The sequence below is a fragment of the Rhinolophus hipposideros genome (assembly GCF_964194185.1).
Source record: "Rhinolophus hipposideros genome assembly, chromosome: 7".
NCBI lineage: Eukaryota > Metazoa > Chordata > Mammalia > Chiroptera > Rhinolophidae > Rhinolophus > Rhinolophus hipposideros.
Window position 1 is genome coordinate 7009056 of NC_138053.1, and position 17032 is coordinate 7026087.

The window sequence follows — 17032 nt, forward strand, 5'->3', positions numbered from 1 at the left end:
ATAAGTGAGTGAACCAGTTTCAAGAGGCCTGGTCTTATCCCCAGGCTTCCGTAGAATGGCTCCTTCTTGCTGTCTGGTGCCCAGGGGCACCAGTCTTGCTGACTGCCCCAGGGACAGTCACAAGTTATAGATTGGACCAGGGAAGGACTGTGCAACTGGACTCACTCTGAGATGGAGCAGGTTCTGAGACAATGTCACCAACAAGGAGCCCATCCAGTGGGTGGGGCCTGGGGCCCAGGCAGACTCAAAGAGGACCAGCCAGAGTTAACAGGAGGAGGGGGTCCAGCAGGTCCATGGAATGCAACGACAGGAGTCTGGGACCCGGGAACCAGGCAGGAGGGCAAAGTTAGGGGAGTCCAGAGGCAGGTCAGAGGGTCCCCAGCACATGGCTGGGGTCTAGTACTCATGCTGGGAAGGAACTGACAAGAGGGGCCTTGGAGGCAAACCTGAGCCTCCGTTATTAGAACTGCAACACAAGATTGGGTGCCAATCCCCTGAACATTGAACTTGGCTCCTTCAGAAATCCCCTAAGGTCAGGTTGGGCCCCAGAGTCTGGGGCAGAGGTGAGCCTACCAGTGGGGTCCAGGAACTCCAGCTATGGGAAGGTGACAGAGAGATTCAGGGTGAGAACCCAGCATGCCCTGAGTCCTGGTAACTCATTCCAAAATCTGGTCTTGGAGTCAGATCTCTTGAAGCTGGGATTGCCCTTTCCAGAACTTCACACCAGCTTCATGAATGAAGTCCTCCAACTTTCCTAGATGTCTGGGTCTTGCCCAACTTTGGCCATGGTTGACTAAACCATGGTTCATATTTTCAATAAGTTAAAGAGATAGACAAGGTCTGTCCTGACTTACTTGTTTTGTCCACCTGCCAGTTCATGTCCCTTCAGGGCCAAGGAAGAGAGGACAAACCATGTGACCAGATCGCCACACTAGTTTGACACCAGGGAACCTCCCGTAGCCAAGTTCACCCAATGTTGAAAGGGTCATTTTCCACTCAACATAAAAAAAGAAACATGTTCACCCATCCCTCTGCCATCTCTCGAGGTGTATTCTAAACCTGAGTGGCCCAGAGTATGTCCCACATGTCCTGAAAGATTCCATAGGGAAAATACTGTACACCAGGACCCCATTCTTAAAAGATCAAGGTCCCTATTAACAATTAAAGGCTCTGAGAAGTCCTGCAAGAGGGGAGCCTATCGGACTTTGTCAAATCCAGTATTTCCTCAGCTTATCGAATCCTCTCCCAAAACAATATTCCACAGAATATCACTTGGGAAACACTTCCAAAATGCGAAGCAGCATTGCCCACTGCCATCTTGACACAGAGAAGTTTCTTTCTGGTGTTCCAGGGAGGAAAGTAGAAATCAAGGGGATGTCTTGTTAAAAGGCCCTGAGACAGAGAGAGCAAGAACTCTGGAGACCCACAAGGGCTCAGCACGACATCCCTCTCTCAACCCCCAGGACACCCCATCTCTGGAGCCACTGCCCCAGAAAAGATGTCATCCAGCAAATATCTCAGAGGAAAAGCAAGCTTAGCTGAGAGGGGAGGTCAGGTGTCATGAAAGAGACAGGCTGGAGTACCTGGCCAGCAAGGGAATGATGGGCATTTCCCGGCCTCCCCCGGGGCAGGCAGAGCCTTGTCCTTTGGGCTGGACTTGAACCAAAGACCAGTGCATGTCTCTGCCTGACTCCCCTTTCTGTCTTCTCCCAGTTCCTCTGCATCCCCCAGGGCCAGGGATGACTTCCCCACCCCCACCTGTCTGTTTGGAGGCTCCTGTCCTCTTTGGGGTGGAGGGGAGAAAACTCCTGCTACATCAACCGCCCTCCTGCCTAGACTCTTGGCTGCCTTCTGAAGCCGGACAATACAGGGAAATGTTTGCACCCAAACAACTCCACTGCTTCAGGAACTGACTGACCCTGCCCAGGAAAGCAAACTCCTGCAGCTCCACCCTGCTACCCTCTCAGTCTGGGACCAGAGACCAAAGCTAGAGGGGCAGCCTAGGGGAGAGGTCACCAGAGCAAAAGCAGTCTTAGGCCTCCCCGATGTGACGAGAGGGGAACTCAGGGGTCACCCCTCTCTAGAGACAGGGGCTGTCCTTCCTGCCTAAGTCCGAAGGGAGCACTATCCCTGCCTGTGACATATGCAAAAGCCAGATTGGCAATATTTATCTGGAGAGCGTGACTCTGGATTAATCTGGCCTGAAGATAATGAAAATAGCACTTTGACGTGATTTGAGAAATGTGTTAATTCATTCAACAAGCACTTGCTACTCTTGGGTTTTGGGCCAAGCCCTGTGCTGGGCACCGGGGACCCCGGGGTGGATCAGCCTTCACCCCATCCTGGAGAGGCCCCCAGTTTACAGTGAGAGATAGACACCCAGAATGGAACAGGAGGGCAGGAAGGGAGGACCTCCTCTGCCCCAGCTGAAGTTCCTCCTGAGAAATGCCAGCCTGGTGTTGGCTAAAGGAAGGGATCGTGAGTTGAGTGCACACGTGGGTAGGATGGGCTAGGGACCCATCACCAAATGCACCCACAGCCGTGGCCACAGGGTTCAGGAAACCACAGGGTCAGTGCAGTTCGTAAAAGCAGAGGTCCCGTCCTCACGTTTGATAAAGACTGAAATGCCCTCTGGTGGCTTCCCTGCCAGCAGCCCTTCCCATCCGCTCCGATTCTGCCCTGGCCAATCCCAACACAGCCCTGAGGTGAAGAATACCAGGGCCTATCCAACAAATGCTGTGAAAAGCAACAAGAAGAAAAAGCAGACTGGCTTTCCTTTCATTGTTGGCACAGACACGTCCACATGTGACACTGCCATGGGTGACCTCCAGGCATTCCTACACACAGACCTTCAGGGCACATCACCTTCCTGTCTCCAGCAGTGGGGGTGGAGGGGAGAGAGTCAATGACCCAAGACTCTGAACTCAACCCTACTTGTACAGCGGCCCGCCCCGTCTTACTACCTTTGAGGAAACCAAGGCTGAGGGGAAAGGAGCAGGGAAGATGGAGGGGCAGGCTGCCGGGGGTAACTCAGGTCAAGGCAGCCAGCCTGCTTGTCACAGCCCCTCATGCACGTGCCAGAGACTCTGTGTTTTTGTCTTTCTTAGGGGGGAGGGGTGCGGCTCAGGGCTTTGAGTGATGAGTTAAGTGACAATGAATTTGAACCACATGGAGCCTGGGCTTAAGGGGAAAGTGTTTTGGTGAAATGCAGCTGGGATTTCATCAGTCCCCACCCCCCAGACGGTACAAAAATAGTCCGGGCCAGGCAGGCTCTGACCCACAGGCCTGGCCCAGTTTTGCCGCCCCGTCCTGGAGAGGCTCAGAGTGGCCTCTTTCCCTGAATCTGGGTTTCGTAATCTTTCCTTGTTGTTTTGGTCGCCTGTTTGTTGACTGGCCTAGTTTGTCTGTGAGAATTTGCTCCCTGACAAGCTCCCTGCTGCTGGGCAAGAGGGTGAGGCAGAAAGACCCTCTCTCACTGTTGGTAATGAGCCCAAGGGGCCGGGGTGAGAGACCAGTACTGGGCTGACTGGGCCCTACTCAGGAGGAATGCCACAGTCACAGCCTGGGGACTGGTCGGGAAACCCTGTGGCGTTGGGGGTGTGGGTGGATGATGGGCACTGGACACCAGGGCGAGAGGTGGGTTTCACGCAAGCAAGATCTAAAGGTCTTCTCAACACAAGTTCAGAGGGGGAAACTGAGGCCAGAGGCAAGAAGTCAGGATCTAAGGCACCTGGTTAACAGCACAATCAGAAGTCACGGCAAGCAAGGACTTCTGCTTCCCACCAAGAAGGCATCCGAGTGTTTGTGGATTGAGAGAATGATCAAAGCCCTTCACCCCCAATCCTCCACTCGGAGGAAAGAAACAGAGGGGCTAGCTGGGCCCCTGGATAGACCTAGAAGGTGGCAGTGCCCCCCCCCCGCACCTATTAGTAATAATCTCCTTCCCCCAGATGTGAATGGTGAGAGCTGCTCCTGAGGGCCCTCCCACAGTTGGCACAGAGGGAGAAGGCGCTCATGGTGCCCTCACAGGCCCAGCAGCAGGGCCCACAGGGCAGCAGCTCCCAGAGGGAATAAGGTGTGCCAGCAGTGAGGCCAGGAGTTATTAGCAAGGGGAGTGAGATGGGGGCCCCCCAGGTGCGGAGCTCAAGGCAGAGCTCGCAGCCATGGAGTCTCTCAAACCAGCCGATAGAGCCACTAATCTGACTGACAGGCCAGAGTCACATTTGGAAACCTCAGCCCAACCCAAATCCCTGGACCAGGGCTGGATCCTGCCATCCTGGGGGTTGGGGTAATGAGTGATGGCTGCAGTGAGCATGGCTGCAGGGCCACAGGTGTTCAGAAGCCACTTTGAAAACCAGTCTCCTATCCCAGGCACTCAGCTGGACACCTCCTCTTAGGTTACCAAACAGAGCACTGAGGCCCTGGGGACCAGAATGAACACAGAGCTGGTGATCTGGGCATTGGGACCTTGCGGCAGCAGAGGGCTCTGGGCTCTCCCCACAGCTACTAGCTGAGCCATAGCTGCCCCATCTGTAACTCAGGCATTTTGTGCAACCTAAATAACATAATAGAAATCGAAAGGACAGTACCTTTGGTGTGGGGAGGGGGAGTGGGGGGTCAGGAAAGGCCACAGTAAGTCTACCTGGCGAGACCGTTGGGGTAGCTAGGCGTGCTGAGGGTCAAGACAAGGCATTCTGTGCAGCCTGAGGCAGGGGCACTGAGCCCACCTCCCCCCTCTTAGCACTCCCAGCCTGCTGGGAGTGAGGTGGGGTGGGCGGCAAAGGAGGTGCTGTAGGGCTGAACCAGCAGCTTTCTCCTCTTGCCAAACTCAGCAGTGGAGAGTCGAGTTAGTCTGAGTCTTAGCAGAATTGTCCTCCACTTTCTCCTCAGACTGGGGCCCCCCAGAGAGAGCCAAGACCCCTAGAGCCACAGGTCAGAACCTGTGTCAGTCCTTTCTGCCTCAGTCTTCCCATGCAGGGCCAGGCCAGAGCACCTCGAACGCACACAGGAAGTGGAGCCTAGACAGCCCCTGTCCCCTGCCCAGTGGGCCTTGGGACCCAGCCTGATTAGAAACCCCTGCTGTCCTGGCCTCCCTCCCCAGTTACTTTAGAGAGGGTTTCCGTTCCTTTCACTCCCATTATTCTCCCCCTTGGCCCTGGGCCAGCCCCCAAAGACCAGGCTGAGCTTAGTTGAAGCCAGCCAGCTAGGGAACAGGGGTGTCAGGCTGGAGCTCTGGGAAGCCTGGCCCCACCCCAGGAGTTTGGGGATTGGGGGGTTCTTCCCAGCCCTCTTGACAGAGGTAGGAATTAGGGGCTCAGTGAGGGAGATCAGACAGCTGAATTTGAATCATTTGTCAGCTGTGTGAACAAGTGATTTACCCTCTTTGAGCCTCAGTTTCTTTGTAAAATGAGGATGACATTGATAGCTTCCTGCTGCAGCTATGGGGATTAAGTGAGAAATTACATCATAGTGAAGTCCTCACCATGGGGCCAGGAATGAAGGAGGTACCCAGTGGCAGTGGCTGCCATGTTCGTGCTAAGAGGGCAGGGGCTTTGAGTGGGGGGAGAAGTTGTCAGAAGGTGCCTGTGGGACAAGGAAGGTCAGTCAAAATAGTCCCAAAATGATGACAATGGCCCCAGAATGCCCGCTCTTTCTTCTGTCTGCCTAGTTCCTCAGGCAGGTCAGATGGCGGCAGAAGCCGACCGAGGTTAAGACAAACACACACACACACACACACACACACACACACACACACACACACACACACACACACGGAGTTCGCCAGCCCCAGCCCTGGAAGCTCTGAGTGACCCTCCAGACAGCTCTGAGTGACACCTCAGGGCCAGGTGTTCCCCAGGACACTGGGCACAGAGCCATGTGTGCCTCACGGCCCCCAGCAGCCCAACTCCTGCCTTCCAGGAGAGCCAGGGGAACCAGCTCTGTCTCTGGCCAGTGGACTCAGATAATGCAAAGCCCATCTCGGTTTGCTTTGAAACCCTCGACAAGGCAGAAGGCTGCCTTTCAATGCCTGGACACCTCATTTGAAGACCTGGGGGGATAGGACAGGGTGGCCCCTGTAACTTAGCTGGTTCTACTTCTCCTCCTGGACTTGGGACAGCGGCATCACTTGTCAGGGCTTAAGATCTGTTCCTCTCTCTGCCACACTCTGCTCTCTGTCTCCTCCACCCACGCTGCTTACAGAGAGGCAAGGAGGACCAGTGGTTAAGGACACAGACTTTGGAGACAGACTGCCTGGTTTGAATCGCAGCTCTGCCACCCAATGGCTGAGCGGACCTTCAGCTTCAGGATCCTCCCATCTGTAAAATGGGTTCGTGATAACAATGGTACCTCCCTCACAGGGAGGCTGGAATGAGTTAATACAAGTAAAACCCTCAGAAGGTATCTGGCTCAGTGTGAATACTCAATAAATGCTAGCTCTCGTTATTTTTTATTCGTGTCTTCATCTAGCATGTTTGTTGACTCCGATTTTCAGTGGGTAAGGAGGTGCAGAAGGAGGCATGAAGCTCTATGGTTTAAATCGCCTGTTGCTCCAGGGCCTCTGGCCTGGAGGCTAGAGCAACAAAGAATTCCTTTCAGTCAGGGCCAGTGATGCTCTGATAGAGCTTGACTGCGGGCTGCAGAACAGCGGGCTCAGTGCCCGCAGCCCAGGGCTTGGAGGCTGGGCCCGCACCAGAGCTGGGGCTATTATGGGCAGGGAGGCAGCAAGGCCCTCGGCCCCAGGCCACAGACTGGGGACACCTCTCTGTGCTCCCAGGGCCCTTCTCACCCCTGCACCCTTCACCACCCTGCATTCCAAATCTCTGGCCTCCACACCTTAGCTGTTTGTACCTCCTGTCGTAGGAGGCTCCGGGGCTGAGAAAGCAGCAGCTCAGAATCCTCGAATCTTGGAATCACAGGGCATAAGCGTAACGCGAGGAGGTTGTCTAACACAGCTCTGGCCTGCTCGTGCGAATAGCCTCTGCCGTCTTCCTGACAGAAAGCAGCCCTGCGAGCTTGCATCCCCCCCAGCAACAGGGAGCTAAATACTACAAAGACAGTGACTGAGGATGCCCGCGTACTTTCGCTCCTCAGGGTCCCATGACCCCGGTGAGGTCAGAAGGGCAGGGTCTATAGCCCTATTGAAGAGGAATCAGTCCAGGCCACCGCTGGGCAGTTCCCTCAGCTCAAAAGCTTCCTCCAACCCAGACCTGCCGCCTCCCCGGGCTGCCCCACGACGTGTCTCTGCCCCAGCGACTCCTTGCCCCAAGGTGGTCTTTCCCGCAGGCCAGCCCTGGTCCCCTTGGACATCCTGCTTTTTCAGGCTCTCTTCTCTGAGTCTGGGCTTCAGAGCAGACAGCCAGCCCCAATCCTACCAAGCACGCCTATTGGTAGAGAAGGGAAGTGACAGTCCGGCACATCATGTGAAGTGGGCTCAGTGACAGGCACCAACCCAGTGCAGTCCCCCCACAGCTGGTGGCAAACCCTGCAACACCCTAGGCACCTCAGGAGGGGGTAGGAAGACAGATGGTGCTGAGGGCCCCCAGGGGCTCTTTCAAGCAATGCCAAGGGGCTGCCCGGTGAGTTCGTGCAGAGTGGCAGCTGTCACCACTCCTAGCAGGGGACATGTATCTACATTATGTCAAAACTAAGCTATTCCCAAGGCAGCCCCCAGGAGAAGCCCTACGAGCTGAGTCATCGGAAAGGAAGAGTGGGCACAGGACTCCCGCCTCAGGGCAGGGAACCCCGGGCAGCACGAGCCCCGGACCCAGCTGGGCACAGGGTGAGGCAGGGTGGCCGAAGAGCTCCAGCCATCCAGATGTGCAGCCAGCATTCCGCTGTGGAGACAGGCAGAGCAGCAGCCAGGGGCCCAGATGGGCCGCATTAACCTGAGAGCAGGCTCTTTGGGGCCCAGATGCTCTGTGTTTAGTCGGCTAGCAGGCTTTGGGCTCCAGATGTGGGCTGGGTGTGGGGGCGGGACACAGCTCCAGATGTGTACCGTCTGAGCAGGAGTGACTGCAGGGCTTAGCTGTAGCACCCGGGCCCAGGGGCTTGGGGTTTGGGGGCTGGGCCAAGAGATCTCCCCACTCATGTCCTTTCCAGCACCCCAACCCTAGCCCATGGTCCCCAGGACCAAGACAGGTTCAGGGTTGACAAAGACTCTGACTGAGGAACCACAGAGCCCAAAGGCTTATGCTTCACTTCCTAAGCAGGAACTGAGCCCAGGGTCCTGCCCAGGGTCACACAGTCAGGGACAGGCAGGATCCCCAACAGGAGCAAAGGGTCCAAGGTCCTTCAAGCAACAGGCAGCTTGGGGGAAGGCAGTGCTTTGGGCCAGATGCCTGCCTCTCCCCACCCCCACACCTACCCTCTCAGCCCCACACAATGAGCTGACTTGGACATCCTTGCAGGAACAGTAGAGGAGGCACTGGCCTGGCTTTCAAAGCAGGCTTTGAGAGGTGGGGGACAATACCAGGAGAATCACAGAGGGTGCAGCTTTGCCCTGGGGGGCCTGCCCCTCAGCTGCTCCCTAATCCAGACAGTGCTGCTCCACTTGGGAAGTGGAGGGGCAGGAGCCCAGCTAGGTAGTGGGCCTGGGCTGACCACTGACCCTCCGACCCCAGGCATTCAGCCACCAAGCTGAGCTGGTAGAAGAAGCATTCCCACCCACCGGACATCCTCCATATGCCAGGCCCTGACAAGCCCTTTACCTACTACGTCAGTTCCTGTGTGAGGTGTGGAGTCCCCATCTCAGAGATGGGCGGCTCCCAGAGAAGCCAGCTTCTCTAAGACAATCCAGTCCAACAAGGCAGAACCAGGCAGGGGTAGAGGAACATTAAGAACCTGCTCCTGGCCTGGGCTTCATCTGGGGACTGCAGACTGGTGGCTCAAAGTGGTGTCTGGGGAAAGCCTTTATAAGGGAGCCTGAAAAGGTGCCCTCCTGAGGGCCTGGCTCTTCTCTCCCCATAGAGCACATCTGTCCCATATGGTGGGACAGATGAGAGAAGCCCAGAGACCCCTGCGTTAGCCCCCAGCAGAGTCCTGAGATTCTGCAGCAGCCCCTCTCACCACCCAGGGGGCCTCCAGCGCAGAGCACTGGAAATCTCGCAGCAGGCCCCTCCTCACTGTCAGAGGTAGCACACCTCCCGACCCCTTCCACCACGGAGGTTCAGCTGAGAGGGCAGGGAGGAGGGCAAATGGAAAGCTCCTCATCCTCTGTGCAGTCATCATGTCTGCAAGTGGCCTCAACTCTGGACTCTGAGCCCGGAGGGCATAGTGGCTGCAGTGGGCAGAGGGCAGAGGTCAGGCCCACCTGACCACGGGGCAGCGGCCAGAGGGCTCAGCCTAGAAGAAGCCTCTGGGTGGATAACAACCCTTGGGCCCCAACTGAGGGGAGGAGTGAACAAGCACAGCTCTCCCCTGGGGTGGTTGGGTGCCTGCAGCGTCCTTCTAACCCTGTCCTAGGAAAGCAGCCCAGGAGAGTGACAGCAGGACCAGCACAGTCTGGCCTAGACGGGGAGGCTGGCTGGCTGGGGGAGAGGGCTGAGGCGAGAAGCACTAATAGGTTATGTCAGGCAAGTACTCTGGGGAGGGGGCCGCGCCTCTCAGCTCTGGCAGCCCCACCTGGGGCCCGTGCCCAAAAGTTGGGGCCTGGAGAGAGATGCTGGCTTGGTTCTGAGTGCAGCATGGGGGCCGGGGAGGGGGCTGCTGGGCCCCGAGCAGAGAAGCCTCATTTAGCCACAGTGGCCAGGAAGGCAGGACAGGGATGAACCCCCCCCTCTGTTGGGCCCCTGTGGGGTGGTAAACACAGAGACCCCCTTCATGGTTGGGGGTATCCCAGGAGGAGGAAGCCGCAGGCTCCGTCCAAGCCTACATGTAGCTCAGCTTGGTGGGAAGCAGAGCCCCAGGGACCACCCCTAATCTTCAGGACAGCCCTCTCACATCCCCTTACTTCCAGCTCTGCCCAGGCCCCCACCCCAGGCTGCAGGGTCCCATCCCCAAGTCAGGGGACTCTGATTTCTCAGCCTTGTACCCTCACTGCTCTGCCCGCGGCCTCCCCACTATCCCCCTATCCTGCAAGCTGCATAGTGACATCCCCTAACACAGCTGTCACTCCTGGGGTTGGGATGAGATCAGGAGCTAGAAGAAGAAGGCTGCAAAGGAGAAGGAGCCCCTCTCTCAGGGCTGTGGACTCGGGATGAGCGGAGCTCAAGGAAGTAGAGGGGGACTCAACGCAAGGAGGGGTCAGTGAAAGGCCAGGGACTTAGGCTTGGGACTCAGGAGGGGGCCCCTCACAGTCATGACAGGGTGGCCAGGGCCCTGTGTGTCTTGGCCCAGCGGGACCCCTGGGCCGCCAGGTATGTAACAATTCCAGCCATTTCCTGCCCTATTAATGAGAAAGGGGCTGATATAAATACACGCTCAGCATAAATAAATACAGTCCAGGCCCGGGACTGCATAGCAGACAGATTGCGTGGAGCTGCTGGCCAGCCCTTCAGCCAGTTCCCCCCACCCTGCCCAAGCCCCACCACCACCCCCTGTCCTGTTTTCCCCCAGCAGGCCAGGGCCCCTCCATACTCACAGGCCTGAGACAGACAGATTGACTGCCCTCACCCTTGACCTCAGAATGGGGTCCCCGTATCCTCTGGGAAGGCGGCAGGACCCGAGAGGAAGCTGGGGTTCCCAGCACATCCTGCAGCAGGCCCGAAACAGGTACTGCTCATGCCCAGACCCAGCAACAGCCCTGTGAGGGTCAAGGTACTATGACTGTGCCTGTTCACAGGTGGGAAACTGAGGCTCCCCGGGTTAAGGAACTGGTGCAAGATCGCAAAGCCAGGAGGTCCAGGATTCAAGCCCGGTGGCTTTCTAACCCCGTGGCCTCTGATCTGCCCACTATGTGCGAGGGGCAGCCAAGGGCCTATTCTCAACCTCTTCCCTTTCTCCCAAGCCCCAGCCCCAGGCGACCAGAGCCCTTGGGAAGACTGGGGGGACTTGCGTTCAGGGCCTGGAAGCACAAGCTTCACGGAAGCAGCTCTCAGCTTGTGTAAGGGCCCTGTCCCGCAGATCTGCACATGCTGGCCTGGCTCCTCGCCAGCCCGAGACCTCCTCCCAGCTGGGGGTCCAGAACGTTGAATGCTGACTGTCTCATCAGGGATCACCCAGTCACCCCACACTGCACAGACATGGAAACCGTCCCAGAGAGGGCAGAGCCTCATCTAAGGTCACAGAGAGAGGCAGGGCAGAGCCATGGAGACCAAGCATCTGCCCCCAACCCTGGGCCTTCTCCTCAGGCCTTGGGTTCACAGTGGGAAGGGCCACATACGCTCACTAGCCTCTCCTTCTCAGTGCTGCACCCGCTCCCCAACCTGTGCACTTCCTAGGGCAGACTCAGGTGTCAGAACCCAGCCTGTGGCTCTGGGCACAGATCAGCAACAGCACCTAAGGAAACCAAGGTCAGAGAGGGTCCAGCCTGACAAAGCTCACACAGCAAGGGGCAGACCTAGGGCCAGCAACCAGGGTCTTGCCCTCTGACTGCAGTATATTTCTCTCTTGAAGGCCCAGTTCAAATGCCCCCGTCTTCAGGAAGCCTATCCAGCCACCCCAGCCCAAAAGAATGGCTTCCTATCTGCTCCCAGCTCTACTCTGACTTCAAGCTTTTGAAGTCTTCTCTCACAGGGGTATAGTGGGTACTTAGCCCAAGGCATGGCCACACTAGAGTGTCCCCTGCAAGCCCCCTGTGGAAGGTAGGGGCTAGGCCTTTTCAAGTTGCAGTCTTATTGCCACCAGCAGCAGACAATTTGGGAGCCTGATTTGGGAGCCAACTATTGGAGAGGGTGGGATGAGCAAGCGGGCATGCTCAGGGCAGCAGGGTCCTAAGCCCCAGCTGGTCTCTTGGCTCCACCCCACCCCCAGGTCCAAGGGCCCAGGCTAGGTCCTCTCCCTCTGGCAGACTGGGGCTGTGTCCTCTGCCCCCAGCTCCTTCCCCAGCCCTGGTGCCTTCTTCTCAGGCTCACTCCAGCTGTGGGAGGTCTCAGCCCCAGGCCCCCAGGGATACCACAGGAGAGGTGGGAGCATAGCTTGTGGCTGGTCGGAGAGGAGCTCCCAGGGCAAGGGCTACCTCCCAAAATACGCCCGTCCACCCGCTCACCAGGGAGTTCCTCTGAGGCTCACCCCTCCCATGCTTCAGAGCAACACTGTGGGAAAAAGCAAACAGGAAGCTGACCTGAAGGCCTCAATACAGCTGTTACAAAGGATAAGGTATCCATGTGGATTGTCTTAGATGTGGGTGGGTGGTATATTTTCAAATGCAAAAAAGCAATATGCCTAAAGAGATGCGCTGTGTACTAGGATCTCATCAACACAATCTACGGGTGTATTATAGTGAGCAGGCATGCAGGTTTGCACATATGCAAAGAATCGTGGCTGGAAAGAAGGAAGCATCATGCAGACCCTGTGTCACTTAAGTTTGGAACTAGAGAAGTAAACATTTTTCCCTTAACATCTCTGTATAGTTGGCAATGTTTAAAAACGTAGTGGAAGGAAAAGATACCACTATCACATACACGGCCTGGCCTTTAACCCCGCTGCCCAGAGCCTCCCCACCAACTGCCTCCAGCCCATCCCTCAGCTCCATCCTGGCTCTGGTCTTCCCTCCCCATGGGCAGGCATTTGCCACCACCCGTCCTCTCCCCCCTTGGCCTTTGAGGTCCCTTTCCACTTGCCCCTCCTTATCTGCCTGCCTCATTCCCTCCCAGTGCCCTGGACCCGGCCCCGCAGACCCCATGCTTGTGAAGCACCAGCTTGGTCCCTGGCAGCTCAAGACCCATCCAGCTCCACGTGCTGCTCGGGGGCTTCCTCCCCGTCCCCCCAGGCCCCACCCTCAGCAGTGGGCCAACTTCACACTCTTTTGCACGCAGTGTTCCCTGAAAGTTGGGTGTGTTCTGAAATCCCCAGTGACCTACAGGGCCTTCTCCAGCAGGAATTGTGCCTCATTGGCCAGATGGGAGCCCTTCACAAGTCTTCCCACAGGGACAGGCCAGGACTGCTCCTCAGACTTGGCGGAAGGGTCTAGAAGTTCACCATGAACATCCACCATGAATCATCTGCAGATCCAGATGGGAGGCAAGGCAGGAATGGGGCCCTAAATTCCCTGGGAACCAGAATGGGGAAGGAGAAAGCAGGGCAGAGCTCTCTGGAATATTTTCTCCCACCACCCTCAGGCTTGGAAGTGAGTGGGGGGTGATTGAAAGAAACCACCCCTTCCCCTCACAGTATCACCTACCTAGGGGCAGTATCTGCGGGATCTGACCCACTGTAGCCTAAAGTCTCAAAGCAACTTTAGCCACCCCTCAGCAAGACTAGGCAACGAGAGGTGAGTGCTAAGGTATGGATATTCCTCCCTCCCTGGAGGAGATGGATGGATCTGTGGATGGATTTGTGCATGAGTGGGTAGGTGAGTGGGTAGACAGGCTGAGGGATGGATAGATAGGTGGGTGGATGAGTGGGTGGATGGATGTATGGGTGGATTTGTGGGTGAATGGATGGGTGGGTGGGTGAGTAGACAGGCTGAGGGATGGATGGACGGATAGATGAGTGGATGGATGGATGAGTGGGAAAGTGAATGGCTAAGAATGAATGGATGGGCTAGCTACATACTGGCTCTGGCGTAACTACTTCTCAAAGGAATTTTCTGTTTCTTAAATGTGAAACCCTGGCACCCCCCAGAGGCCAGAGTCTATAATTACCCATCTTCTCTAAAGCACTGTAAACCAACAATCCTGAGAGCCAGTGGCATGGGCCTAAAGAAAGTTAGGGGTTCTGGGAAACAAAAATATCTAGGGTCCAGTGCTGGCTCTTCCCCTAATTACTCTTGGGATTGTTTAATCTTCTGAGGCTCAATTTCTCCTCTGCAAAATGGGGCTAATCAAACCTGATGCCTGTGTTGCTCTGAGATTTAAACAAAATTACACGTGTAAGGTATCTGAGATGGTTATCTGGCATGTATCATGTGCTCACAGAAAGTGATTTCCTTCCCAGAGGCAGCCCTAGGGCACACATGCATGTGTACACATGCACGTGCGCGCACATATATGCACGCACATATATGCACACACATGCATGCACACACATATGTGCACGCACACGTGCATGCACACACATACATGCACACACATACATGCACAAACACATACGGGCGCACACACATATACATATATCCCTTCAAGACAGTGGGAAAGAGGAATGGAGAGTGAGACCCTAGACCAGACCAAACCAGGAGAGACAGATGGGGACACATTTATTCCCCAGGGGTTCTATGCTCTGGCGGGACTGGCCCAGCCTTGGGGACCAAGGACCCAAGCAGCAGGGACTCAGACAAAGGGCCTGAGGCCTCCTGCAGCTCAGCCTCCTTGGCCTGCGCCAGCTGGACTGTGTGCTCAAAGGCAGCCTGCAGCAGGTGTGAGGCAAGGCAGGTGGTCCAAGTGACAAGATAGGCCAGGTGCCAAGCGGTGAGTGCTGTCGTGCTCTCCACCCACCAGTACAGATGCTTCAGCAGTGCCAGTAGCTCCAGCACCACACAATTCTCCAGTAGAGCCTGGAGGCGGCAAGAGGACGGGCAGGGGGCCACCATGAGCTTACAGGGCTGCACTGCCTGGCTGCTATTCCCCCAGCCCAGCCCTGGTCATGCCCCGTGCCCCAGGCCAGCCCTCAGCCGCCGGGCCGGCACCCTGCCCACCCACCTTGCTGGGCAGCCAGCCCAGGCTGTAGCGGTGGGCCTTCCAGCACAGCTTCCAGGTGAGCAGCAGCAGCAGCAAGGCTGCCAGCATCAAGCTGTGCAGACATGACAGAAGCAGGTCCATCCAGGTGGCTACAGACAAGCGCAGCCGCTCCCAGGCACCTAGCAGCATCGAGGCCAGGCCCGTGGCCCGGGCACAGCCTAGCATGCCAGCCCACACTAGCCTGGGCACCCTCAGTACCAACCATACAGGGACCTCTATCAGTGCCAGCCCAGCCCGTAGAACCCAGCCCATGGGGCAGGCAGCAAGGCCGGGCGGTGAGTGGGCCTGCTGGCCGCAGGACCCCTGGGCCTCCTGGACCAGCCCTGACAGCCAGTGGTGGAAGAGCATGACCTTGAGGAGAAGAACCTCGTAGAGATGGACCCAGTTCCGGACCAGCTACAAGAAGAGAGAGGGAGAAACAATCACCCACCTTCACTCACTCAGGGAAGGAACCTTCTCTGCAGAAGGTTTTATTGTAGGGGTGGGGCTGCCGGGTCACCTTGGGCCATGCCCTCCTCCTTGCAAGGCCTCAGTTTCCCCACACATAAGAATGATCTTTATCTGTCTATTTCTAAGGACTCCATCCTCAGGAGGGACCTTTAGAAGGTGTTTCATATTATATTTGGTTTTCTTTCCTTTAGATTTAAATGATTATTTATAATACTCCTGACTGAAGGAGTCTGGTTGATTATTATTATTATTATTATTATATAAGGAGTGACCATCCCCGTCAGCCCTGCAGGATGAACCCAGGTCAGTTTCTTCTCCCAAACACCTGGGCTTTCTCGCGCATTGGTTGGCTCGGTGTCACGAGGCCAGCTGGGAGCAAAGGGCAGTATCATTAAGGTTAGAGAGATATGAGGCGTGAGAGGCATTGACAGAATCAATCACTGACCTACCGAGAGGGGTGAAGGAGAGGGAGGGACCCAAGAAGATGTCCAGATTTCTGACTTGTGTGAGGGTGGATATGTTTCCCATCCACTGGGAGGAAGAGTGGAGTTGGATGGGGAAAGAGTCTGCAAATGAGAAAGCTTCACTTGAGTCCTGGAGCTGAACGGCCCCTCCTCAGAGCCCTGAAAACCCCGGCCCCTGAGTAACACCAACCCACCAGTCTGGACCGCATGTGTCCCTGTCTACAGGACTATCTAGAGCCCTAAGGGATGGTGTGGGAGGCTGCCCTCTGGGGTTGGCCGTGTAGCCCATCATAGGAAGGATCAGTGGAGCCAAGGGGGTGGAGCTATGCTGGGAAAGGAAGGGAACCCAAGAGTACAGCTTGAGGAGGAATTGAAATGCAGATAGGAAATGGCAGCTGCCTCCGCCTCGCCAATTCATAATGTTGAGACCATGGAGGACAGCAGCCTATTATATCCTACATAACTCTATAAGCTCAGTATAAGTGAAGAAACAGAGGCTCAGAGAAGTGGATTAATTTTCCCAAAGTCACACAGCTAAAGAGTGGAGCAGCCAAGATTCAAATCCAATTGTCGATCTGTTTCTACTGCACCATGTAATCCCTCCTTTTTATCACCACACCAGCAGAGCCAAGGAAGCCTTTTCTGATAACTCAGCCCACTGAGGAGTAGTGATTTGGAGATATGGCCCCAGTCATCAGCATTTGCATGTTTTAAAAACATGGATGGGCAGGGCAATGCTTAACCCACAGGAGTGACCCGCTATAGAGAAAATTCTGGCACTGTGGCTTGGGGTGGGGCTTCTGGGAGCTGACAGATCACTCCAGGAAGCAGGGAGTCACCTCGCTCCACAGATCAGGACAGGTTGCCCAGTCCAGCAGCTCTGAGGTAGCTGTGAAGGGCCAGGTGTGTGGCCCCTGCCCCTCAGTCCCCACCCCCACTCACCAGCACTGAGAGCTTTACCACATGCAGCAGGATCCCCAAGAGGCTGGATCTGACTGAAGGGAGCGCCTCCATATCTGGCCTCCTATCCCTCCTCCAGCTGGGAGGAGCAGGGTGACCTCACAGATACTGCAGGGTGGGGGCTGAGTTTCCGCGGGGACCCAATTGCCACAAGAGACTTCCCTTTACCTGCCTCCCACCCTTCACTTCACAAAGACTGGGGTATTTGTCTTCCACGTCCTGTCCACTTCCTGGTTGGAGACTGCCCCTGGGAACATCATCTCCACGAACCCGTGGCCTGCCCAGAACTGGCACCAGGAAGGCCCTCCAGCGGTCAGTGTGGATGGAAATAAGCTGCACCTCCTCAGATCCTTCCAACTCCCCAAGTATCCAAGGCCTGGGAAA

General features: G+C 56.2%; 1 protein-coding gene across 1 annotated transcript; it reads right to left on the reverse strand.

Moving 5' to 3' along the window:
- Window positions 1–14293: 14293 nt before the first annotated feature.
- Window positions 14294–16702, reverse strand: TMEM270 (transmembrane protein 270; the record flags this gene model as incomplete). The annotated part of the gene is made up of 3 exons (XM_081053513.1): window positions 14294–14608; window positions 14736–15170; window positions 16631–16702. The coding sequence occupies 3 exons, from the start codon at window positions 16700–16702 to the stop codon at window positions 14294–14296; spliced, it is 822 nt and encodes a 273-aa protein (XP_080909639.1).
- Between the last annotated feature and the right edge of the window lie 330 nt (window positions 16703–17032).